The 26,132-nt window shown below is 34.4% G+C and overlaps 1 protein-coding gene across 6 annotated transcripts; it reads left to right on the forward strand.

Annotated features, from left to right (window-relative positions):
* Positions 1-13,138: 13,138 nt before the first annotated feature.
* On the forward strand, positions 13,139-21,088 carry LOC111373401. 6 transcript variants are annotated; one of them, XM_022995934.1, is made up of 8 exons: positions 13,139-13,559; positions 14,750-15,053; positions 15,864-16,382; positions 16,555-16,695; positions 16,888-19,222; positions 19,546-19,691; positions 19,831-19,943; positions 20,511-21,088. In XM_022995934.1, the coding sequence occupies exons 2-8, from the start codon at positions 15,029-15,031 to the stop codon at positions 20,616-20,618; spliced, it is 3,387 nt and encodes a 1,128-aa protein (XP_022851702.1). In that variant the 5' UTR covers positions 13,139-13,559; positions 14,750-15,028; the 3' UTR covers positions 20,619-21,088. The 6 variants fall into 6 exon arrangements, with proteins under 6 accessions (XP_022851702.1, XP_022851704.1, XP_022851703.1 ...); XM_022995936.1 differs by having other exon boundaries at positions 15,906-16,382; XM_022995935.1 differs by having other exon boundaries at positions 14,750-14,991; positions 15,906-16,382.
* Positions 21,089-26,132: the final 5,044 nt, after the last annotated feature.

Below are 26,132 nucleotides of genomic sequence, written 5' to 3' on the forward strand. Positions count from 1 at the left end.
TGTTTAGCGCGAGCAGAGGAGGAAGGATTCCTAATGGACACAGGGGTGACCAAAATAGGAGAAGTAGAGGAAGTGTCTGGCTGATCTAGTAAATGGAAGGTACGATTAACATCAGTTGCAAACAATTTGGGTTTTACTGATGGCCAGAGCTGTTCAAAAAGAGGATGAATGGCGTAGCTAGAATTGAAAGGGGCTAATGAAAATTTGCTCGTCAAAAGAATGTTGCGAGCATCTATAGCTTATGCTTCTGTCTTATTAATAGTGTGAAAACGATCTGTTAAATTTTTGGAGTAGCAAGGAGGAACAGGCCAAATTTGACCAAAACCAAGTTGGCGAGCAAAAAATTGGGGAGCATATATTTCAACTCAAGCCTTGGCATTGGTTCCAGTTAAAATATCGTAGAACAATTCCCTCCCAATCAAAAACTGAACCTAAACAAGCAGAGAAGCGCTCGCACTGTCCAGGGTGAATGGAGGTTGCACATAATTTGGAATCAAGTGAGCAGGAAAATGAAAGAAGGAAGGAATCGAATTTAAGGTATAAAAGAATGAAAAAGTGTCCCTACTGGACATATTTACAGGGTTCATTGGGCCAATGGCTAGCCCATAGCAGCTAGCAGAACGAAGGAAAATGGATGGAGCACCAAGTGGTGGAAAGTATGCTCTCAACCACAGTTGAGTGAACTAAAGGGGCCCAGTGCCAGTGAGAGATGCACCATTCTTCAGTTGAGATTGAAGGGAAGCCATGCCTCTATAAAGGGCAGCTGAAAAGAAGGAACATAAGTTCAAAGACCTACCATGCACCAATTCATGTACTATGGGTAAGTAGCTTATAGAAGGTTTCATACTTGGCATGCAGAGAATATATTTACAGATCCAAATTTGAAGAAAGGCCACACGCTCAGTATGAGAAGGTTCGGCGCTTGAATGATTATAAAAGCCTTGCATGCTTGAATAGGACTCAGTGAGTTTTTTTGTCAAATTTCAACCGAACACTGGAAATCAAGATACCAGGAAAGATGGTATCACCCAAAGGGGAAAGATTTACTAGGGCCCCAACGTCCTTTAAAGTAATAGATATGGGATCAAGAAGGAAAACAAATGTATTATATTCAGAAGACTAAAAATTTAAAGCAATCGAAAAAAGCACTGGGTCGAAAATTGGATGTTGAAGAGCAATTTCTAATAAGTCTGAAATCCTAGCACGATCAAAAATCGCCTTGGTAGGGCCATGATTCACAAGACGTGCATGCCATCTACGAAAAATAACATCAGCTTTGGGCCACGTGCAAATACCTTTTTCGCGAATCGGCCTCAATGGCAGAGAGTTCAGGAACGGAGGGTCTTGAGTGCAAGGGAATAGTTGGCCCACCACCACTTGTCCAACGGCTTCGGTATTATTGAATGATGGACCCAGATAGAATTCATTGAGGTCAGCATTAGCTTGTGCAAGGAAGTTTGGATTTACATACGGCCTAGTAAGGATTTTCTGGAAATCTTTGAAACTAAAAGAATCATCAAATTGAGTTTGTGAAGTCGCCATTGGGTACAAAGTACATTTTTGTTGAGATTTGCCTGAGAAACGTAGCAGAGAAGCAAGAAGATGAACAGTAAAATAGTGAAGAGGAAGCGCGAAATACAGAGACGTGGTTTAGTGGTGCGATAAAATTGCATGTCTTTTGGGTTTATAAGGGTTTGTAACATTGCACCTTTTTAGTCTATAGAAGGAAAGAATGATTGAAATTCTTGAAAATTTCAAATGTTGCTCGAAAATACAAAGTGAATGTGGCAAAGATTAATAATTGGTATTAATTTTGCCATAATGGGGGTAATTGTTGACACACTAAAAGTGCAGCCCAAATCAAATAGCTCAAAGAGTGAAGCCCAATTGGGGAGTCCAGGATAACGGTCCAAACATGATTATTGATAAATGCAGTGGAAGCCCACGAACACAGTAACATCATCGCCCAAACTTGCAGGACGCTCAGAATCTGAGTGAATGGAGTGCCTCACGGTCGCCCAGAGTGGTGACCCCGTTCTCGCCCAAACCTTCGAATCGCCTAGAATCTTAGCAAACATAAAATATTATGGTTATCCAGAATAGCAGTTATTGAGTAATCTTATCACATTCCACGATTCAAGGAGTCCAGTTGAAGGCAGTTGAACGACAAAGAGTAATGACAGCAGTTAGAGACGGCAGTTCCACGACAAGTTAGCTACCATAAAGAAAGTGGATAGTTATAAAGCAATCAAACAGTTTCCAAGCGGTTTGTCACGAGGAAATCATCAAGAGAATATAAAAAGAAAGAGAAGACATAGAGAAAAGGTCCTAGAATCAAACACTCCCAAACAGAGAATATGTAATTTTAATTTCTTAGCTTAAATTTAAACACTTCTTTTAGTACTCGTGTGCTTGCGCTCCTTGGAGGCGTTCTGTTTATTTCCAATTGTAAATCATCGTCAATAAAACACCATTTTTTGGGAATTTGTCTTAAGAGATCTGTTCCTTACACAATCGTCTGATCCCTTTTTTAATTATTAGCGACTACCCGCGCGAAACAAGTGCAAAGTGAAATGAAGCAACCACGGATGGATTTGATTAAAAAAAAAATATAAAACAAGTGTAATAACTGTGTGAAGTGAAGTAGCTATGGGTGGTTTTCCATAGCTATGGTGAGTGGTGGTGGTTTTGCTCAGTCTAGTGACGTGGTGGTGGCGGTGGTCGTGGGTGCAGATGGGATGGCATGCTATATGGGTCTTTGTGCCCAATAAATTGATTAATTTGCGAACAAGTAACATGTGATTTTAAAAATGCAATTATGACTCACATTTATTAAGTTGTGATCAAAAAATTTATGGTGACTAGTTAGTTTAATAATTTATAGCCGTTACATAAGTTGCGACTTATAAATTTATGATTTTGTAACCGATGAATAAATTGTGACTTGTAAAACTTTTTATTTGTGATTATGAAATAGTTTGTAAACTATAAATTTTTTTAGGGTATTGTCTCTTTGCCAGAACCCCTCTGCCAAATGTTTTACAGGGCCTCTCATTAAAAAAATACCCCATAAATACCGACTCACCCTTGTTTTGTATGAGGCCTGTAAGGGATCCAGTAAATGGGGTCCGGTAATGTAGCACAACCCATTTTTTTTTTTTTTTTTTTATCTATGACCAAGAGCTAATTTGTGACCTAGAAAATTCTTAATCTGTGATCAATAAATAATTTATGATTAATTAATTCGATAATTTGGGATGAAATTGTATAGAATTGTGACTTTAATATATTTAATTAATAAATTATGTTTTTAATTAATTATTTCATAAATAAAATATAATTAATGTCTAATTTTTGAAGTGTTAAACATTGTTTATTAATCTTGAAATGGGTTATTTTGAATCTCTTATACATGAAACTTTATCTATTGTTATTTGCAATTATTTAATATTCATACACGTTTTGGCCCTGTTGCTTTTGGATTAGGATGGGCGATATCACATATCTTGCGAGGAAAAGCAGAAAGTCAAGACTTGATTTTGCGGATAAATTTCATTTACTCTTATTGAACTTTCGACAAAGTCATTTAACAGATAGAAATATCAGTTTGCCATATTTTTAAGAATTCTTTTTCATCTGGACAATAATGAATTATCCTAAAAAAGCATCTATATAAGCACGATTTTATGACTAATCATATTGACCATTTATAATTTTGTCTTTTTAATTGGGGCATGAAATTCTTCATTTGAGTTTCATCACTCTTACACTGCCAGAAATACAGCCATCCCTATCCCCTTCCGTCTATCTCACGAGCCTCCAATCCAGTCTCATTGAATCATGAGAGGAAGCATATCCAAATAGAAGATCTCACATTGGGTTTAGGGTGGATCTACCATTAATTGTTTGCTCCTCCAAAATTTCAGAATTCATATTTTCCACCGAAATTTCAACCTCTAGCAGCACTACCATTGTAATTGGCTCATTTTCCATTATGATGTATAGCATTTAGAGTTCCTTTGGTATGACTTTTGTTTTAACTTTTGCTTCTTATAGAAAAGCTTCAAGAGAAAGCCACATTAATTTTTATTTGAAAATATTTTTTTAAAAGAGCTTATTATCTAAAAGTATTTTCGAAATAGAAAGCTCTTTTAAAAATTAGTTTTCTAACAAAAATTAATATACTTTCTTCCAAAAACTCTTTACGGGGGTAAAAAAAAGCAGAAGCAAAACCTATACCAAACGAGCACTTAATCAAACTGGTCCAAAAGCGGCTCTTGAATATCAAAAGTTCATTTTGACTTTTCAAAAATTATGCCAAATAGACCTTAAATTAATGATCCCGACATCGATAATTACTACCCAAATGCAGTTATGAGATTTCGCATTTAATCACTTCTCTATTGAAGGCTTGGAAATTCCGGTGCCTATTTCCTTATGTTAAATTTTTAATTTTTATTCATTTTTATATTTTATAAATGATACTATCTAACACTAGTGGTGTTATAACACAAATCTAGATAATACAATTACCCTAGATTTAATTAAATATGAAATTATGTGATTCATTTAATTTTACATCTCATTTAATATCACTTAGTGCTATCTAAACTGTGATGCTAAATAGTATAACTCATTTTAATTATTACTTAGTTGACCATTTTATTAGTTTCCAAGACAAAATTACCCTTCAATGCATCTAGGGTTTTTGTGGCAGCCACATCTTCAAAAATTGGTCCACCATGGTTTTGAGTTAACAGGATAATTATATCCACAGCATCAAAATTATCATCATTAAGAAACTCAAAATTTTGCCTCAATTATCTCGAAAATTTTAACACTATGCTCTTCGTTGAAAACGGGTGAACCATCATAATTCTCACCTAAATCAAACTTTCAATCGGGATTAAAAGGTTAAAAAGATCCATGTTGTCCTCTGTGTATACTGTCCCACCCATATCATAATTGGTGATAACCCTTCGACCATTGGAACCTCCTTCCTCCTCACGTTTCTAGTCAGCAACCTTGTCTACACAGTCAAGTACGTGACCGCCCCACCATCGCGTCGGCCTTGTCCAGCCACAACAAGCATGTCGCAGCCATCACCTCGTGCCCCTCTCCCATCCTCATAAAGGTCATCTGCCATCTGTTTTTGATGGACAACCAATTTGGCCACATCACATGTATTACCAAAGCCTTAAGCTTTTGACGGATTTGTATTAGTTCATCTCTATGGTCTCAATATCAATCATGGTACCACAACTTCTAACTTGTCCAAAACCTATCTTATTTAGGATAATATTACCCTTAATTAATTAAATTACATTAAACAAATAAATAAATAAAAATTATTAATATTTAAGACATATTTTTCAACTTCATATCTTGCTCAAAGAGAGAGAGAGAGAGAGAGAGAGAGAGAGAGACTCCTAAAGAAGGCAAAGTAGCTTGTAATCAATTTAAAAAGATATTAAAAACTCAGTAGATCACCAAATTTCAACCAATCCATTTTTTTATTTTTTTTTTATCGATAAATATTAATTTCTATATATCAAAACTTATGTACAAACACACCAGGCATACTCGGACAATCAAGAACTAAATGAAATACAACTATTTCGGTAATACCCGACCTAACGAAAAGAAAAAAATGTGCAAATGATAGGCACTACAGTCCCAAAGTCAAAGACTCAAAACAAATCAAAACATGCAAGTACAAAGCAAACATAAGGAGATTTAATGGATAGTAACCAAAGTTACAAAGTTGTTCCAGTTAAGACTGTTCACATAATTGTTGGTAGAATTAATGGCTTGTTATGGTCTATTTTATTTTGGAAATTCATCCTTACCCTCTATAGGAGATTCGAACCTAGGTAAATGATTTGGCAACCATTCTTTCTCACTACTTGAGCTAGGAGATAAGCGTGATTTTACACTTATTTGAGCTACCAAAAGTGGGCATTTGGAAGCGCTTTTAGAGCAACTAATGACTGTTTTAGTAGAAAATCTGGTATTGGATGAACAAGGATTGAGCAATTAGCATTGAAGGAGAACAAATTATGTAATTCGGGGACCAAATTGTCAAGTTTGGAAGTTGAAGGAACTCCCATGCAATTAATAAGGACTAAATCATTGTGATCGCATGAAGGACCAACTATGGAACTCGCAACGACAGCTACAAGCTATGCGATCGCAACACTCTTAACCATGTGATCACATTTGTTTATTGTGAATACCAAATTTGTTTTTCTATTTCGAGTCAAATTCTAACTGAATACGATTTGGGGCTCGAACATTGACCTAATTGGAAGACTATAAACACAATTCTTCTATTCTCTTGAAGGGAAAAGGAATCTTGCAAGAAAAATCAACTCAAGATCTTTGCAATATTTTGGGATTTAGATGGAACAACATAGATTTTCTAGGAAATTCGTAAGATTCAAGGAAGAGGTTGAAATTCTTTGTTGAGATTCATGTGGCAAAAATCAACAATTCAATAAATCAACCCGGTGATGTGCATAATCTTTTCTTTATATTTTTTTGCCATTATGAGAGGCTAATTATTTAAATGTTACAACGAACGATATATCTATGGTTATCGATACTTAATTAATTTAAAGACGTCATGTCCATGTTTATGTTGTGTTAATTGCTTACTACGTGCCTGATTTAATTCAATTGGTTGAATAATAATTTATAAATTTAGTGACTATATTGACATTGAAAAGTGATATTCATTTCTAGCTCATTCAATAAGTGGCATAAGTTTCGATAAGAGATCACTATATACTTTTATAGGTTGTGCAACCTTAGGTGAATTTCTATGATTAAACATGTTTGTGTATCAGAATTTACATATATATAGTAAATCTGTGCATGTAAATTGGGATAATTTTACTCAAGAGAGATCACTAGTTAAATTAAATAATTCCATTGTTCTGATCTGTTGGGGCACATTCCACGATTTACCTCCCTCACAAAATTTTAGGGACGGAGCGGTGGGAACCCAAAATTGGGGTTCAACATTTTTTAAATAATTCCATTGTTAACATGCATAAATAGGGCTATTGTATATTGAATCAAGTGAACATTAATTGACCTTGCAGAGATTGGAATTCTTAACAACATAATCCTATAAAATCTTTTGTAAAGTTTTGAGTATTGATTGTATTAGTTATAACTTAACATAGATTTTAGCTTATATTCATTAAGTAAACGGTAAATTGACATTCACATTAGTTTAAAATAAAGCTATGTTTAGATAAAATTGATAGTAAATAATTAGTCTATGAAAGAACGTAATTGAATTTAAATTCATATTACCTACCATGATACTTGCGGTCTAGGTGAACACGAGGCCTTAGTCTCGATTCATTGAGATATTTAATGGTGTTGTTTCTGTAACTAGCGATCTTGATACGATGGCAATACTAAGATAAAAAAAGGCCACAGCCACACACAATTTTTAGTTTCACATCACTTATTTAAACATTCTAACCCATCAATTTATTCACATCAATGCAATTTTGGTAATAAATTTTGAAATTGAAATAACTTCATAAGTTGGAAGTTATTAAAGTGACCAGTTTGAAAGTTTCACTGCCAACAAAATTTCTAACCCAATATAAAACATAAAGAAAAATTTGAAAATTTCTGCAAAAATTTTGCAGGCATTTAAGCAGAACTTTTATGTCATATTTAGACATGACAAAACAATTTTCTAAGTTTTAGAACTTTGTGCAACACAAAGGCCACTGTTTTCTTTGTACATAACAAACTATTGAGTCAATCTGTGTGTTCCTCAGATTTTGATTTCAGTTCTTTTGGTCTATAGAATTCCACGCCAAATGGGTAAATAAAAATTTGGATGCATTCTTAGGGAGTTATGTCATATTTTATGCTAGAATCAACCCCACTTGTGCGCTCGTGATGCGTATCCACATCTTTTCGAGTTTCGTGTGCCACGACTACCCTTCGATAAGTTCGTTTTGCGTGCCACGACTACCATTGGAATTTGTTAGATAGTTTGGTGTTTACTATGTTGGATTAAAGTGTCGAGACAATCTTCCATGTATAAATGTACCTATATTTGTTTGTCCCAAATTATAGATTACTTTTCTTGTTGAGAGTATAATTGTTTTCTTAATCTATATCTATAATCTATAATATATTAAAATATTACATCAAGGGAGAATTATTTTTTGGACGATTTAACCTCAATACAATTCAATTATTTCAATAATACTTTATTTTTCCTTTTTTTGATATGTAATAAATCTATAATATATTAAAATATCAAGTCAAGGGAGAATCATTTTTTGGACGATTTTAATCCCTTTACAATTCAATTATTTCAATAATACTTTACTTTTCGTTTTGTGATATGTAATAAATACTACATAATTATTGTTATTTTATGAAATTTGTGTTATTAATTCTCAATTAATTAACATTCACATTAACCGAGATTCAATGAATTTTTATTTGATAAATATTGAATTACATGAATCTATCATAGTTGAATTTATTCATATTCAATTATCTAGAATGGGTGTTTAATTTATGTATTAATAATTAATTTTTATGTATCAAATGTAATATAAAAAGATGACTCATTTATAGTATTTTATCATTATAAAAAATTTGAATCATAGAAATTGAGGTTTGAAAATACAATTTTCTTCTCTGAAATTTCTATGCTAAATTTTATTTTCTTTAATTCGTCCAAGATGCATCAAATCTTCCAACAAATTGGTACAAAATGTTACTTTTACATCATTTATAAAGTATTTTAAAGTAACGTGCAATGCACGTTCAACTTTGACTAGTTTTCTAATATGTCCCTATTTATTGTGTCTTGTTATCAACAAATACAAACTACTTTTATTTAAACCATTATTTAATGCAGGGTATATTAGAAAAAAAATATATAAGTACAATTTATATTCCCAATTATGTTAATTACATTTTCTTAATCTGTGTGAAAATGAAAGCAAACCAATCTGAATGGGATTGAGGGAATCCAATATTTTATTTATATTAAAAAAAACTAAATTTTTAGTATTGGATTAATAGCATAAAACGTCCATACGTTTGACATTTATTGCGAAAAACGTTTCAACGTTTTTTTTTTTTCATTTTCGTCCTTATTTCAACGTTTCATCGCAGAAAACGTCCTCTTCACCATATTTTAATATAAAATGATCAAAATACCATCATATTTAAATCAAAACCAGAAAAAGAAAAAGAAAAATAAAGAATAAATTGCAATCTTACTCCTAAATATTTTAAAAAAATGCAAGCGAGTCCAAATAATTATTAAAATGTCTAATAGTATAAAACGTCTCTACGTTTGGTCTGTAGTGTGTAAAATATCCCTATATTTCAAATTGGTGAAAATGAATTTTTTGCAATGAAATGTGAAAATATGGATGAAAGTATTAAAAAAATTGAAACATAGGGACATTTTTTACAAGAAGTGTCAAACGTAGGGACGTTTTGTGTTATTAGGCCTCATTAAAATATTCAAAAATAACCAAAAAAAAAAAAAAAACTCTCTCTCCTCTATTTTTTTCCAAATGTGACTGCAACCTTAGAAGTGAAAAAACTCCGACCATCTATCGCTCAAACTGTTGAACTGCCAGATTAATGAACCATTTGTTGATGCTTTAAAATCAAGAAGACAGGTGCCCCGATAAATATAGTCGACTAATGTGTTGGAAATGACATGAGTTTCTCTGAAACAAATGGTACTGTCGGAGTTTGGGCGATGGTATTCGAAAATGGTATGGAAGTTCGGTGGTTTGGGCGATGGTTTCAATTTTAATAATGCCTAATAGCACAAAGCGTTCCTACGTTTGACACTTCTTGCGGAAAAACGTTTATACGTTTATTATTATTATTATTATTATTATTATTATTATTATTATTATTATTATTATTATTATTGTGCATTTTTATCATTTTTTCTACGTTTCATTGCAAAAAATGACTTTTTCACCAATTTGAAACGTAGGAATGTTTTGCATACAACAGGCCAAAAGTAGGGACATTTTGTGCTATTTCGCCTTATAATAATTATTTGGACTCACTTGCACTTTTTAAAATATTTAGAAATAAGATTACAATTTATTCTTTTATTTTTTTTATTTAAATAGGAGGGTGTTTTGATCATTTTACATTAAAAATGGTGAAAATAACGTTTTTTGCAATGAAATGTTGAAATAAGGACGAAAATGTAAATAAAAAATAAAAAAAAATGAAATGTATTGACATTTTTTACTGTAAGTGTCAAACGTAGGGATTTTTGTGCCATTAACCTTTTTGTATTTGTATACATTTTATTTTTGGAAGAAAGACATTTTTTTTATTTTTTTATTTTTTTTATTTTATGAAATGGTACACTATAGTATCTTGGCAAACATTGCACTAAAATATTTTCTTATTATGGCTTGATGTAGCACTAAATAATAAATAAAATATGACTTGAATTCATACTTTGATGACTCTTGAGTCTCTAGATGTCAGAGAAGTTTTAGCCTTCATTTGGTCCTCATTATTTTAAATTTTAGTGGATGGAATAATATTTTTTTTTCGAAGAATAGGTGGTTAAAAAAGAAGAATTTTTTTTTTGATTTATGTGTAATTGTATCCGTCAATCGATGTCATTTGCACTAAAGAATGAACCATCTAAGTTAGATGCATGCAAGAAAGTGCACCATGTTAAGTTGCCTAATATTTCTTCACTCTCCAAATTCCTACCCCAAATGCTGCAACTAATACACATGCAAAGGAAGAGGCCTAATCACTATAAGCAATTTCTATTCAATTACTTATATTAGGTTACTTCTTGATGGTGGGCAAAATTAGTCGGAATAAAATGAATTGTACCAAGGGTTTGATTTGATTTGAAAGAAGTAAAATTTGAAATTAAGTAATCTCGAATAAAAATTCTCCCAATTTGGCTCAATTATATTTCAATTCGATTCAATGAGTTCAATTATTTCTCATAAAAATCTCGTCAAGTCAAGACTTTAAACATCATTAATAAAAAGTTGATATTAGAGTACTGTAACAAGCACAAAGCTTATTAGAGTCTTTATGATTAAGGAACCAAGTTGTTACCCCTTTAAAGAATGAATGGCTCATGTCTAACGACTTGTCCCTATTTATAGATAAGCAAGCTTGATAGAGACCCTCAACTTCAATATGGATGTTAGATGCAAGCCAAAAATCTAGCATATGATACTGTTTGGATAGGTCAAAACAATCAATTTGGTGGATGAATTTAATGTAGGATTGGACCATTGCTCTAACCCTAAGGAGAATGATGTGAATTATATGAAAAACATTAGGACCCATGTCCAGCAATTTGACAAATTGAAGGATATGTTGTGATGGTAACATTTGGTGAATATTGAGTAATTTAAAAGTAATTGAAATATGGAAGAGAATAATGTTTCAAGATAATCTTGCATTTTGAATCATATTATTTGTAGAAAAAGGTGTTTTCATTAATTTATCTTACAAATTGAGATACGTCGCCAACAATTCTCAGGTCAATCACGATGAATAAAAATAAAAATAAAAATGGGGGAGTTACATGACTTTTGAATATAATGGTACTAATAATCAAGAATTTGAACAATTTTAGTTACATAAAAAAAGTGATTTTCCATTAACCTAAAGGAAAATGATATGAATAAGATGAGAACATAGAGACCCATCTTCTGCCATTTTGACAAATTGAGGGATTTCATTAGCAATTTTTGGTCGACCTCGAGTAACCTAGAAATAAAATAACACAAATTATATGAAATTAATACCCCAATTTTTTATTTTTTTCTTAATTACATCACTTTTTAATTGCAGTGAAATTATCCAACTTTTTCTAATTTTTGCATTTATGTCCTATAACATTTTCATCGTGTTTTTTCTTCAACCTTTTATTAATTAGAACATTTTATCCTTGATGACGGTTGAAAAAATTCATTATGAGAGAATTAAAAAAATAATAATTTACCTATTATATTTTTATATAAGAAAGATAAACAACAAAATACAAAAGTTCTAAAAAATATTTTCTCATACTAATTAATTAAAGGTTAAAGATAAGAATATGATAAAAAAAAAGTTAAGGACGTAAATATAAAAATTAGAAAAAATTGACATCCTTAATTACAGTTAAAATGTAATGCATTTAACAAAAAACCGTGGTTAGAATATGTTCACCCTATAGGAAACCTCATTTCCAGAGATAATCAAGAAATTTTCCTATTTTCTCAACTTCTATATCCTTGAAACCAGGTTTGTCCAACGAAAAATATAGGATATGAATTGGACTACTTTGCTCGAATTTTTTTGTGACATAATAGTTAACATTCTCTCACACATGGGTGAGTCCTCCGTGAATTAAAAAGTCCAAAAAAGAAGTAGGCCCCTTCTCATTGTGAGTGTCGATCAGCTATTATGTCAAAAAAATTCGATCACCATAACATTGTGGATAGGATATATCGCTGACATTTTTGTCCTACTCTGAGTAACTTAAAATTAGTAAAATATCCTAGAATTGGAAATTACATGCTTGTTTGATAAACTTGGTAAATTTATCAATTTTGAACTTGTCAATTTTTAATTTTAGTCACATATTTTATGAACCCATAATTTTTATCAAACTTTTTAATCGTACTTATTATCAACTTTGGTCAAAATTCGCTAAATTTTTTATTTAAAAATTTGTCAAACAACTCCTATCAACTTTTATTTATTGAAAAATCCATTTATTGGTAGTCATTTTAATTTATTTAAAATATCATTGAAACTCACTATTCCTAACTTTGTTCCTATATTCATGGGAAGATAACAAAACCCTTAAAATAGTCTACTAACCTTTCACGCACAATGAGAAAGATTCAAGATATTTTGATCGCAATCCTGCTACATATAAAAAAATATTTGACAATTTTTTTGATAAATTGTTAGCTTGCAAAATTTTATTGGATATGAGATAAAAAAAAAAAAAAACGTTTAAATCAACAAATGTAGTATTGACATCTGCTTTCTATACATTTTTTTCTGTACGAGCTTATTTCTTTTCATCATCGAGTCATTTAGAGAATCAAATAGATTAAGAAATAATTTCTTCATAGCCCTCTAATCCAAATCTGGATATGACAAAGGTAAAGAAAAATTTAAAAGTGTGGCCTTTAAATGGCAGCATATTCATAAACCTGAACCCACAAAAGACAGACTCATAGCAACTGTAAAAAGGTAATCTTTTGAGCTAATTTTTGTGTGTAAATTAGCAATAATAATACATACAGATATTTGGGGTAGCAGTGGCTGGCATGCCGACGTCCACGTGGTGCCCTCTCAACCACTTGTGCATGCAATTGTCACCATGTGTGCAGACTTTTGAAGAGCTTTCCAGTTTTTTCATAGTCTTTTAGATTATTGAATCTTTGTGGGTTATTTCTCCGTGTTTCTTGGTATTTTCTTGACGTTTAGAGAGAGATGAAAACTGGTGTGCTTAAACTGCAATGGGTTTAAGGAGTAAGAAGGTATGTGGAACTTTCTTGATTTTGTTTTATCTTTAAACAGTTTATCTCTTTTTGGAATGGTATTTTTTATTGATATTATTGACCTACTTTCTTGCAAGAAATGTAATTATATGGAAAGAGATCTGATTTTTATTTGCCTAAACATGAAAAATACATTTAACTTCGGATTTCAAATGTTGGGAATGCCAAAACAAGGAAAAATAAAAGTGTGTATCATTTGTATTTTTGGATATTCTGGCTGTGTTGTAATAGTTAAGATTTTTACTTCTGTAATTTCTCTGAAAGAAATTAAAAGATAGGGTTTTTTTATTTTTTGTGTGTAATTGGGATTTCCTTTTGCTTATGATAATTGGATCTGTTGGCTATATTTATTATGATGCGTCTCTATTGTGGAATTGTTGGATTCATCTGAATTTGTAGTAAATTTCAGCTGTCTGGATTGATAAAATTAGAACAATCTTTCTCTACTTGATGTGCACTTTTTGCTGCTGGCTAAACTTGTTGTTTGTGATTGGCCACTTCCTCTAACAGAGAGTCGGAAACTAATCTCATGTGGCTACTTGCAATGTAGATCCTCTTTGGCTTGGAAATTAGAATACAAATTGCCTGGAAGCCATGTGTCTTTTGTTAAGTACTTGGCAGTTGAGTCGAGGTCATAAAATTGGAATTTTCGTAAATAATCATACGATATCGACTAATAGAAAAAGCTCTGTGCTCTATTTGGTCAGAACTATGTTGATGTTAGTGGGACCTGCGGGTACTACCGCCATATAATAAGAGAAATATCATTTAATGCCTTCCATGGTTTAAGTACCCTCCCGAAATCCCATCCCATCTCGTGCCTCTATCTCAATCTTTCAGGCTAAGCTCATTAATTGTAGTTGAATTTGAGATTCAACTCTCAAAGTTTGTCTTGACTTGCTAATTTACATCCTTCAAGTTCTTTGATATGGTGTGCATGAGCAGGTCTTGATTATTTTTGCATTTTAATAATTCAAAATAGCTTTGTTATGCTAAATAAAAATATATATATATAATTTCTTGACATGTAAAATTTCATAACCTATGTCCTTATTTAAGCTTCTGAGCTCTTCATTTTGTCGCCATTTTTCTATGGATATCCTTATATGTTTCATCATGCTATTTTAGTAGAAACTAACAGATACAGAATGTCCAAATAACTAATGTAGATGAAGACCCTGGTTACCTCATACAGCCCAGGCGCCTGAGGGTGGCTGAGGAGATGAAAACTGTCTCGACGAGGTTCCCTGAGGTTGTTTTTCCATTTCTCAGGGAGAAATATTCTCCATAAACAGTAGATAAGATGTAATAAATAAGAGAAATACTAAATATCTGAGAGATAATGAAGAGCCATAAGACTATATTCTTGGGATGTCAGTGCCCATGCGAATTCTGGAGCCACCCATTGATGGTAATAGAACTGTGCTGAAATATCAGCACTAATCTTGATGGTATATGAAATCAATTCTCTGTGTAAGACATTCTCCCTCTTATGATATTTCCATTAATTTTATTCAGAATGTGGGAAGTAAAAGAGAAAAGGAAAATCCATGTTTGTTATTTGCTTCCACCATTCACGTGCCACAAGTTGGTTGTAGATGTTTACAAATCACATCCTTTTCTGAAAGTTTGAAAGGTTAAAGAGAAGGATCTCCAGTGTTGGCCTCCATTTGGCAAATTCACATTTGATTTATGAAGAGGAATAGTATAGGGTCTCACGAAATGCGTGGATGATAAAAGTTGGAGTTATGAAAGCGAGGTTGAAATTAATGTTTTACATTGACCTAATATATAAACCATTTATAAATTTGTATCCAAAAGAAGTCATGATTTTTAAACCATTATGGAAAGCATATTTGAATCGATACGAGAGGTGAAAGGCATAGATTTTTTATATGATGGGAAAAAAAAAAGAATCACATTTTTAGTTGCCAAGGCTAAATAGGCAATCACAAATAAGAGGGACTGTGTTTATTGACTAGATGATTTTGAGGCAAGGTGATTTTATTTGCATCCTGCATAAAGAAATTGTAGAACTTTGAAGAGAAGAAGTCACGATATCTTGTCTAGGTGACTTCTACTAGTAGACAATATTTTATCAGGAACAGATTTTCACATAGCTTACTGATACGTCTCATATATTTGATTCTTCTCTATGCATTTTTGTATATTGTATTAGTGATGGATTTATAAAATATTGTCTCTAGCTATGTGAAAATCTGTTCCTCGTAAATACTAATTTGATTTTATGGTTTTTTTGGGGGCAATTTCCGGGGTATCAAGGCTACATAAATGGCTTATCCCGATATATTTGTTTAACTTCAGTGTTTATGGCCAAAAATGACGCATTGTTGATAATGGATACGAATGATGAAGATGTTGATTTAGGACTTGCTCTGGGTTCTACCAGCTACCACATTCGGTCGAAGATGAACAGTAGTTCAGGTGCAGGTGTAAATGCAAACTTAATAGGGGACATGGCATTTGCAGCATCTGATCCCCTATCCGAATTAGTTTGGTTACCACATAAAGGTTTGAGTCTGAAATGTGCAGATTCCAACTTGGCAGATAAAAATCCTTTCCTTTTATGGAATGTGGAATCGAGCAATAAGGTTCCTTCTCCATCCCAAATCATCAGATCCTGGGGACCAGAAGATGGCAGAGTTATAAGTGTGGGAAGGTCAACTGTTCCTCAAACATTTCTAAATGTGGATAGCAAAGTTGATGATAAAGTGACTTCAGCTAGCCCTCTTAGAAGCAGTCCAATCCCTTTGTTGAATGCAAATTGTGGACGCTGTGAAGGTATTGAGTTGGTTTCGTCTATATTTCCCCATTACAGAGTATATTTCATTTTAATGTTGTCCAAATGCCATTTCGTTGATCTTCCCTCTACCAGTCTTTCATTTTCCTTTTTTCTTTTTAGTTTATTTGGACTAAAGTACTCACAGAAAATATATTGACTGTTATTTAACAGAAACCAATGATGAAATGAAGGGAGGTGGCTTTACAGATGCTAATCAAGAAGAGGGACATCTTAAGGAAAATAGAGAGAGTTTGTGTAGTCCACACATTGTCGAAATTACAAACAGCATTGAAGGCAGCATTAAAACCGCAGGTACATTTTGCTTATATTTCACACTCATTTAACTGAGACATGAGTTCAAGAAAATGTACTGGGGAGATTCGGTGGTCTCTATGAATATTATTTTTTCATTCATATATGGTCTTAAAAGCTTCCACCGAGATGGAAAATTAGTAATTATAATTAGGGACAAAAGCTCTTATTTAACTTCCGTGTTTTCTGCAGAACAAGATGTAGTAGTGCATGGAAACGCTGACTGTAAATTTGACATGCCAATCACCAGGCAGTATGCTGGTAATATTATTAGAGAAACATGCAGCAGTCAGAATGGTAAAATTGAAAATATTGCTAGTGGCAGTGAAATTATGCAATTAGGTGTTGCTATTGGTTCTGAACCTTGTCCAGCAAAACTCTCTGAGGCTCTTCTTGGTTCTACACCAAATATACAATCCATGCAGGAACTGGACAATGAAGTAAGATCAGCTACTGGAGAAGTGAGTATGAATAGTGTAAAGATGCTGGATTTATTCGGAGCCCCTCCTTTGGTGAAGCTGGAGTGCACTGCTGAAAATGACTTGTACCATCCAACTGCAAAAGACACTCACACGTCAAGTAAAGAGATACTACCGAGTCACAATTCTCTTTCAGTTGAAAAAACTTCAACAAATCTCAGGATTCAAATGTATTGGGAAAAAGGCAAAGAAAAAGCATTATCTGATGGAGATGACAATGCAAGATCCACCAATGACATGGAAGACAGCCATACGAGTGCGGAAAGTTGTAACAGCGCTGGATTATTTTCAAAAGGTATAAAGCGTTCAAAGTGTCGAGAGTTGATTGTTGAAAACAAAAGAATGAAAAAACAAAATCAAGGAATTCATGCTTCAACATCCATTGTCAATCAAGATAGCTCTTTCATGAATTGGATAGCAAACATGGTAAAGGGCGTCCAAGACTTAAATAAAGAAGCGTCTCCTTCTCGTGCTCTTGCACTTTCTCATTCCAATGATTTTGATCATCCGCAAACAATCACGCTTGACAAAACTCATGATTCCAAAAGCCAAAATATAGGGTTTCTAGCTATGTTTCAGTCTTTGTATTGTTCAAACACAAGGATTCCAGACTCTGGATTTTTAAATGAGAATTATTCAATAGGAGAATCTAAAGGCTGTACGGCGGCTGAAGAAACATTCCTTGAGAATCGTCCAAGATCATGCCACAAGGATAGCTCTTTCAAGCAGATTGCCTTACCAAATGAAGAAGTGAATCTACCTATATCAAGAAATTCTGTGGGCTTCTCAAGTGAACCGTGGATTCTCTCTGTAGATTTTGCTTGTGAGACCAATGCAGAAGGGAACAAAACTTCAAATGACTTGGTAATTGAGAGAGAGAAAGATGGGATAAGCTCATCAGGCTCTCTATGCAAACATGTGGATAGCACTGCGGAGAACACAAGTCTTAACTTCCCTTGGGAAGGAAAGGCAACAAGTACAATGCCTCACAAAAGTAGTCCTCTTGCTAGTTTGTGGATTACCCGTCTTTTAGTTAAACCTCCCGAGTTAGAAAACTGCAACCGGAGTACAGACCAAGTCCTGGATGGTTCCCCAGATAGCGTGAGGGTCAATCCTAACACTCAAGTTGGTGCTTCTTTTCCGATTGATCAGGAAAGTTCTGAAATGAAGAATTTTGCTGCCAATGGTGAGACATCTGTCAGTAACAAGTCTGTAATCGACCTGGATCCTATACTACCTCCCCCAAACACTGAAGTTGGTGCTGCTTTTCCGATTGATCAGGAAAGTTCTGAGATGAAGACTTTTGCTGCCAATAGTGAGATGGCTGCCAGTAACAAGTCCATAAACAAACTGAATCCCATACTAACTCCCCCAAAATTTGAAAGTTCAGAGGCAATGGCCACTGTGTTTGCAAGAAGATTGGATGCTTTGAGGCACATTATACCAGCATATAAGACAAAATCTTCAGCGTGCACATCTACAATGTGTTACTTTTGCGGTAAAATTGGCCACGGTTTGCTTGAATGCCCAGATGTAACAGAAATCGAGCGGAAGGATCTCATAAGGAAAATCAGTTTAGTTGACGGAGTTGAAGAATCTGATTGTTTGTGCATAAGATGTTCTCAACTCGACCATTGGGCTAATACATGCCCCCTGGCTTCCTCAAGTGGCCACTGCCCATCGAAAGAGAGTGCGTCTTTCATTAATTATAGTTCTCGTCATCTTATGTTCTGTTCTGGCAATGAAAAACATTCGAGCTATCTGGGAAGAGAGGAAGAGAATTCCCAATTGGCTATTGACCAAAAGGTTCAAAGCTTCAGAAAACTTCCAGATTACACTCCAAGTAATCCGACATCGGGTGCAAATGAGTTATTGGGAAAAAGAATTTATGAAGTAAAAAATAGGATTGCATCAAATTTGGAGAACAATATTAAAGATGATCTAAGTCTTCCTTTGTGCAAAGTATTGAGTTCACAAAATGAAGCTGCACCTGTAGAGGTGTTTCATGCCATAAGGAAACTGCGTCTGTCTCGTGTAGATATTCTCAGGTAGCCAGACTGCCATTAGATTCTTCTGAACTTGTTTCGTTTACTTGTTCCAGTTGATTAATCCTCTTACGTAGCACTCATTGCATTCCGAAATTCAACCTCTCACACAACTGCATACTATGTTGGAGGTGTACAAATGATTTAACTATATTCAATTATCCTAGAGAGAGAGAGAGAGAGAGAGAGAGAGAGAGAGAGAGAGATAGATGATTGCCAAACTAGTGACAAAAATCTGTTTGTTGTACTTTCGAATTGTTGCCGTCAGATTCTAATCCTTCACCTTTCTGCTTATCGATAAATGATCATTCTTTATCTATATCCAGATGGATGAACTCCCTTCTCTCTCAGTCGAAATTAAATGGTTTTTTTCTGCGTTTGCGGCTTGGAAAGTGGACCGACAGGTTGGACAAAGAGGAAAGTCGGGCAACAGAACTTGGGGGAACAGGTTACTATGTTGCTTGCATAACAGGTATGTAATTTTTGTTAGCTTTAAGTTTTGGGATTGAGTCAAATGAACAGAAGGTCTGTCTTTTACTGTTAAATTTAGCATTTCTGACCTTTGTGAATTCGTTAGTCACTCTTCATTTGTATTTTCTGTGAATCAACAGGAGCACAAAGAGAGAATTCAGGAAGGAGTTCCAAGACTTCTATCTTTGCCAATGTTGAAGGCGTCAAATATTCTGTTGAGAGCCAATATGTCTCCAACCATGATTTCTCGGAGGTATGTGTATCCTTAAATTTCTCACTTTTATGGCTTGTCTAAGTCTGATGCATGATTATTATTTCCGAGTTGCTACTTGCACTCGAAAAGTGAGTGTGTCATGCTTACATCAATTTTACTTGTAACTATAGGTGCGACTTCAAAATTTAAAAACCTCAAATTTTACAGACTCTACTCGAGTAAAGAAAATTTGTGTTAATTTTAATTTGAAACAAAATAAGCTTAGGTAATAATGTTTGCTTAATTCTTATTCGAGCACTATCAATATACTGATCTATAGAACTTGTCACATATTTGTACCTCGGTTATATGTAATACTTTTGGACACCTTGGGAGGCCATTGTTTTGGCTTTTTTTGCATTAAACAGAATATGATTTCCACTTATTTTGCGCAAGTAGAATTGCTTAAAGCTTTGCACCATATATTCCATATGCAAGTCACTGATGTCGTAATTTTGACACATATTTGCTATTACTCTCTCTTTATCTTTCATTTCTCTGTAATTCAGTGAACTGCTACAAAAAAATTCAGCATTATACTTAATCTTCATGCCTATTCTGTTGCAGGACGAGATTAAAACGTGGTGGTGCAGGATTGTGAAAGCCGGTGGAAAGATTCCTTCAATAGACGAGTTGAACTCAAAACTCGAAGAAAGAAAATTTCTGGGTTTTTAGTCGTTTCCTTCTTTGCGTTACATGAGCCTCTAAAGAGTTTTTACTTATAGCTCACGTCATGAGTATGAGCTAGTTTATGTTTTGATAAAACTTTGATAAAAGGTTTTATCTGTTGCTAATTTTTATTTTATTTTATTTTTTTTTATATCAAAACTTCCTTAAAATTTAATTTCAACTGCCTTATTAGTTTTCCATTAAGTCAGAATTATGATAGCGAGAAATTTTAAGTTTTCTAGAAAGCAGCAGCTAGCAAGTGCTGAAATGAAGCTCTCTATGTCTGAGGTACATTTGGGCTTTAATATGTGTGGTTTTTTTTTTTTCCTCATAATAAGAAAAAAAAAAAGAAGGCCGAGCCAGCATCTTGACCTAGCACGAGTGGCATTTTGGGTGGCAATTTTCTACGAGAATCATACCATGTGTACTACATTGATTGACAATATTGGTTGGCAACATCCTATTTGACATCATCATATTCATTTATTTTTAAAAACCATTTTTTAGATCCCACGCTTGAATTTTGACAAAAGATGATTGTTGTTAGACATATATCCATTTCTGTTATTGAAGATAACTCACAGAGTTTGAATTCAAATGATGAGAAGGAGATCAAGGACTCAAGATTATATCATATTAGAATATCTAAATAGACTTCCTCATGTATTTCAGTTCACAGTTGTAGAAATCATATTCTTATCCAATTGTATCTTTCTGTTACTTTCAAATTCTAGTAATCCATCTATAAATACAATGAATACTTGGTTGGGATTATTTAATTTTTAAACTAGCCTTCATATCAATTTTTAAACTTGGTATCAGAGCCACTAAAGTTCACACCTTTTTTTTTTTTTTTTTTTTTTTTTTTTTGGGATACATTATGGCCTCTTCCTTTGCAAACATCGTCTTTTGTTATCCCAAATATTACTGCTTTGGTATAAGTTAAGCTTAAAGGCCACAATTATTTGAACTGGACCACTCCGTTCATCCCAATCCTAAGAAGTCACGACCTCTTGAGCATTGTTGATGGCTTTGAGGTCTGTCCCTCTCAATTCCTCATTGACTCAACAGGCAAACCAACTTATGATGTCAATCCAGCATATCTGGTTTGGCAGAAGAATGATCAGTTTATTTTGGCATGGTTGAATGCCACCCTTAGTGAGAAAGTCATTTCCATTGTGTATGGACTCACTACCTTTAAACAAGTTTGGAATGCTCTTATTACCAAATTTGCTCCTCAATCTCGTTCCAGAATCTCTCATCTTAAGATATAGCTCCAAACTCTACAACAATATGACAAATCCTGCTCTGATTACTAGTTCATGGCTAAAAGTTTGTCTGACCAACTCTTAGCTGCAATAAAACTAGTTGACGATGATGATCTAATCTCATATATTGTTGTTGGATTGAATCCCGTCTTCACCCCTTTTATCACATCTCTAAGCTTTGCTACCCGAGACCAACCAATTACCTTTGATGCTTTTCAAGCTGAACTACTTAATTTTGAGCAACTGCTTGAAGCACAAAACAAATCACAGTAATCAGACATTACTCAATTGGCCTTCTTCACTCATAAATAGAAACCAAGATTTCCTAACTAGAAAATTCATCCATTTTCAAGACCCATCTCCTCTACTTCTCCCCCTAAACCACAGTCCACCAACTCCACTGGTTTTTGTAGGGGTGAAATCCCAGTAATTCCAAGGTGTTTTCGGGCTCAGTTTAATCACTAATGTCAACACCACAATCGAACTCAAACCCAATCGATCCAAACGATTTCTTCCCTTCACGGTTGCTTTACTTGCCACAAAGAACTCACCAAGATGTACTATTCCACACAGGAAACGACCACAAAGGTATCACAGGTGAAAAGCAACCGAATAGAATCATAGAGAAAATGGGAAGAAAGAGCAAAGGTTGTGGTTCTCTCCTTTTTCTTACCGGTTGTATAGAGGCAGTGAGAAGAAGCATGTATATAGCCCAGGTAAGGAGTCCAAATATGATAAGTTAGGTATAGGTTAAAGTCCCGGCCCAAAGGCCCAACACTCAAGTCAATGGGCTCCAAAATGGGTAACAACATAAAGCCTTCCAAGTAAAGGTGAAACGGGCCACAAGCGACACTATTAAATTAGGTCACTTCTAGTGGTCCATACAATTTGAGGTTGGGTCGTTCTAATAGTGGCGTTGACATTTGTTCAACCATTTGGTCCAAACCGACTGATAATTAAAACCGGTTTTACATCATAGTTTGGGGAGTTATTGGGTATCAAAACCCAACAATCTCCACCTTGATGCCCAATAATCTGCAAACAATCAAAACACACAGTTTATACTTGCAAAATCAAGGTAATCCAATAAAATTGGGCTCACAGACCTTACCTCGTGTTTCCAACCTGAAACACACACCGTACCTGCTTCGTATACTCACCAGGGCTAAAGTCAAGAACACCCAGATAGAAACACATACTTACAGTGAACAACTAATCATGCGATAAAGATATTATATAGGATACCTCACACAGATCTTTTCAAATTCACGTTCACACAGAATCACCGATTAACACCAAGTTAATCAGCACACGGTCGAACACATATGCAACACATGTATAAATGACCTCACGAAAGATCTCACTACATCTATCCTATCCCACTCCGTATTACTCCTATCTCGAGAACACATATCTCCTCTAATCGCCCACTATACTTACTAAACTAATATCTCAACTCATGTCTAATTGGCAAGTCACTATAGTTCCCAAGTTTTCGGGATAATCCTCTATCACCACATCACTTCTCCCAACCTACGTGGATAGTGGGACTCCACCTTACAGAAGTGATAGAAGTGTCTCTCTCACACTCCACCTGTATAGGGTCTCTTTCACGGATAAAGGATTCTACACATTTGATCACATCTTCACTCGTGATTCAAATGTCACACTCTACATTCCCTGGTACAAAACATCATGTACCCCTAGGCATCTATACTCCACCTTACCAAAAGACATATAACACACTGCTAATGCATCTTAACCCACTATGCATGCAAACGATCACACCAAGAAATCACATTACCTCAAATTCATGCAAACATACATATCAAACAAATTGAAGTGCAACATATAATCATGCAACAAATTAGCAATCACACACATGCAAAAAGGATTACACACAGATGCTTATACAGTGACTAGGTTTACACTCTCAATAAACCTCACTGGGGTTATAGCTCGACCTTTCAACCACATTCATTTCACCTCTCACATAACCCTTCTGTTTATCCTTCTTATTGGGACAATCCCTAATAAAATGTCTAGACTTACCGCAGCTGTAACACCGTTTACCACTAGACTTGTCCCGTTTCTTGCTCTTCTTCTTACTACCTTCATCACTCGAGTTATTACTCGAATCACCACTATTTTGAGCTCTACCCAAATTCATTTGCTTAAATTTCATTCTTCTCCTTATCATATGTAACTCACCACTCTTCTTATCTTCATTTTCAACCTTAATTTTCATCTCCTTACTCCTAAGTGAGTCTATGACAATTTCAGGCGTTAAAGTGTCCCTACCGTACTTAATTGCGTTCTTAACTTCCTTATAGGTGTCAGGCATAGAATTAAGCAAGATTAGCCTTTTAGGTTTCAGACACAGTTTCTTCACAGTTAACAATATCTTGGACAAGTTTATTGAAAACGTCCAGATTGTCATCAATATCATTTGAAGGGTCCATTTTAAAACTGAAGAAACGTTCAAGAAGATAAAGTTTATTGGGAGTGGATTTAAGCAAATACAGATCTTCCAACTTTTTCTAAAGATTTTTTGTGGTTTTCAATTTTCCTACTTTTCTCAAAACAGCGTCACAGAGATGTAAAATGATTGAAGCATAAGCAATCTCATCAACTTCTTTTTTTTTGTTCTTTTGAAAAATTAGCTGGAAAATTGCATTCAATGGTTTTTGAAACCTTTTGTTGGATCAAAATATCTTTCATTTTTTGTTGGCAGATTGAAAAATCACCTTTTCCATTGAAAATACCAACTTCAAAATGCGAAGACATTTTGGGAAAAAACGAAGCAATCAAATGGGCAAATAGATCATACAAAGTAATCATACGACCGCAATATACACCGTTCTAGATTCCCAAAATTTTGTAAGACTCGCGGTTTTAGATCAAGGGAACGTTTGAATGGGTAAGGTCTAGGTATTCTAACGAAAGTAACAACACAGCGAAATTTACGATGCAACAAAATAGATATATCCAACCAAACGAAATTTCTTGGCTATTATAGCATAAAGCACAATACACTAATTTATCCAAAAATAAGTACTCAATCACAAAAATTAAGAGCAAGTAATCCTAATTTCTAGAACAAGCAATGGTTGTCAAGCAATGACAACCCCCAATCCTGTTGATCACCCCACACGATGATCTGCTAGTACGATAATGTAAAGTTTCAGTCAATTTACCAGAGCGAACTTGTCTGAATCCGTAAATCACGAGAGATTCGAATTTACTGCTTTAGGGTTGCAATTTTGGCATAAAGTAATTCAGCAAATATATGGCAATTTCGACTGTTGATCCACCAAGGACAAAATCGTCCAATTTTTTCTACGTAACCTGAAACAGAAAACTTCATACAATAAAAATGTTAGAAATAATGAGAGGAACAAACTGCCTAAAGACAACTTCTCCAGAATCTTCGCCACGTGCCGCCGTCGAGATCACGCGCTGCACACCCAGCACCGCCTCCACCTGCACGTCTTAACCCTGGTTTCCTTTTCACCAATAGACTTCTAGATTGACGGGAAATCGCGTTTTCAGGTTCGATTTTTGTGTAAGGAACTGGGTAGTCCGATTTTTCTGTTTTCTGGTTGGTTTTGGCCGGATTTTTACCACAATGCTCTGGTACTAGTTGTAAGGGTGAAATCCCAGCAATTCCAAGATCTTTCCGGGCTCAGTTTAACCACCAATGTCAACACCACAATCGAACTTAAACCCAATTGACCCAAACGGTTTCTTCCCTTCACGGTTGCTTTACTTGCCACAAAGAACTCACCAAGATGTACTATTCCACACAGGAAACGACCACAAAGGTATCACAGGTGAAAAGCAACCGAATAGAATCACAGAGAAAACGGGAAGAAAGAGCAGAGGCTACGATTCTTTCTTTTTTCTTACGGGTTGTATGGAGGTAGTGAGAAGAAGCATGTATATAGCCCAAGTAAGGAGTCCAAATATGGTAAGTTAGGTATAGGTTAAAGTTACGGCCCAAAGGCCCAACACTCAAGTCAATGGGCTCCAAAATGGACAACAACATAAAGCCTTCCAAGTAAAGGTAAAACGGGCCACGAGTGACACTATTAAATTAGGTCACTTCTAGTGGTCCATACAATTTGGGGTTGGGTCGTTCTAATAGTGGCGTTGACATTTCGTTCAGCCATTTGGTTCAAGCCAACTGATAATTAAAACTGGTTTTACATCATAGCTCGGGGAGTTATTGGGTATCAAAACCCAACAGTTT

This window comes from Olea europaea, unplaced genomic scaffold (genome assembly GCF_002742605.1).
Source record: "Olea europaea var. sylvestris unplaced genomic scaffold, O_europaea_v1 scaffold1126, whole genome shotgun sequence".
NCBI lineage: Eukaryota > Viridiplantae > Streptophyta > Magnoliopsida > Lamiales > Oleaceae > Olea > Olea europaea.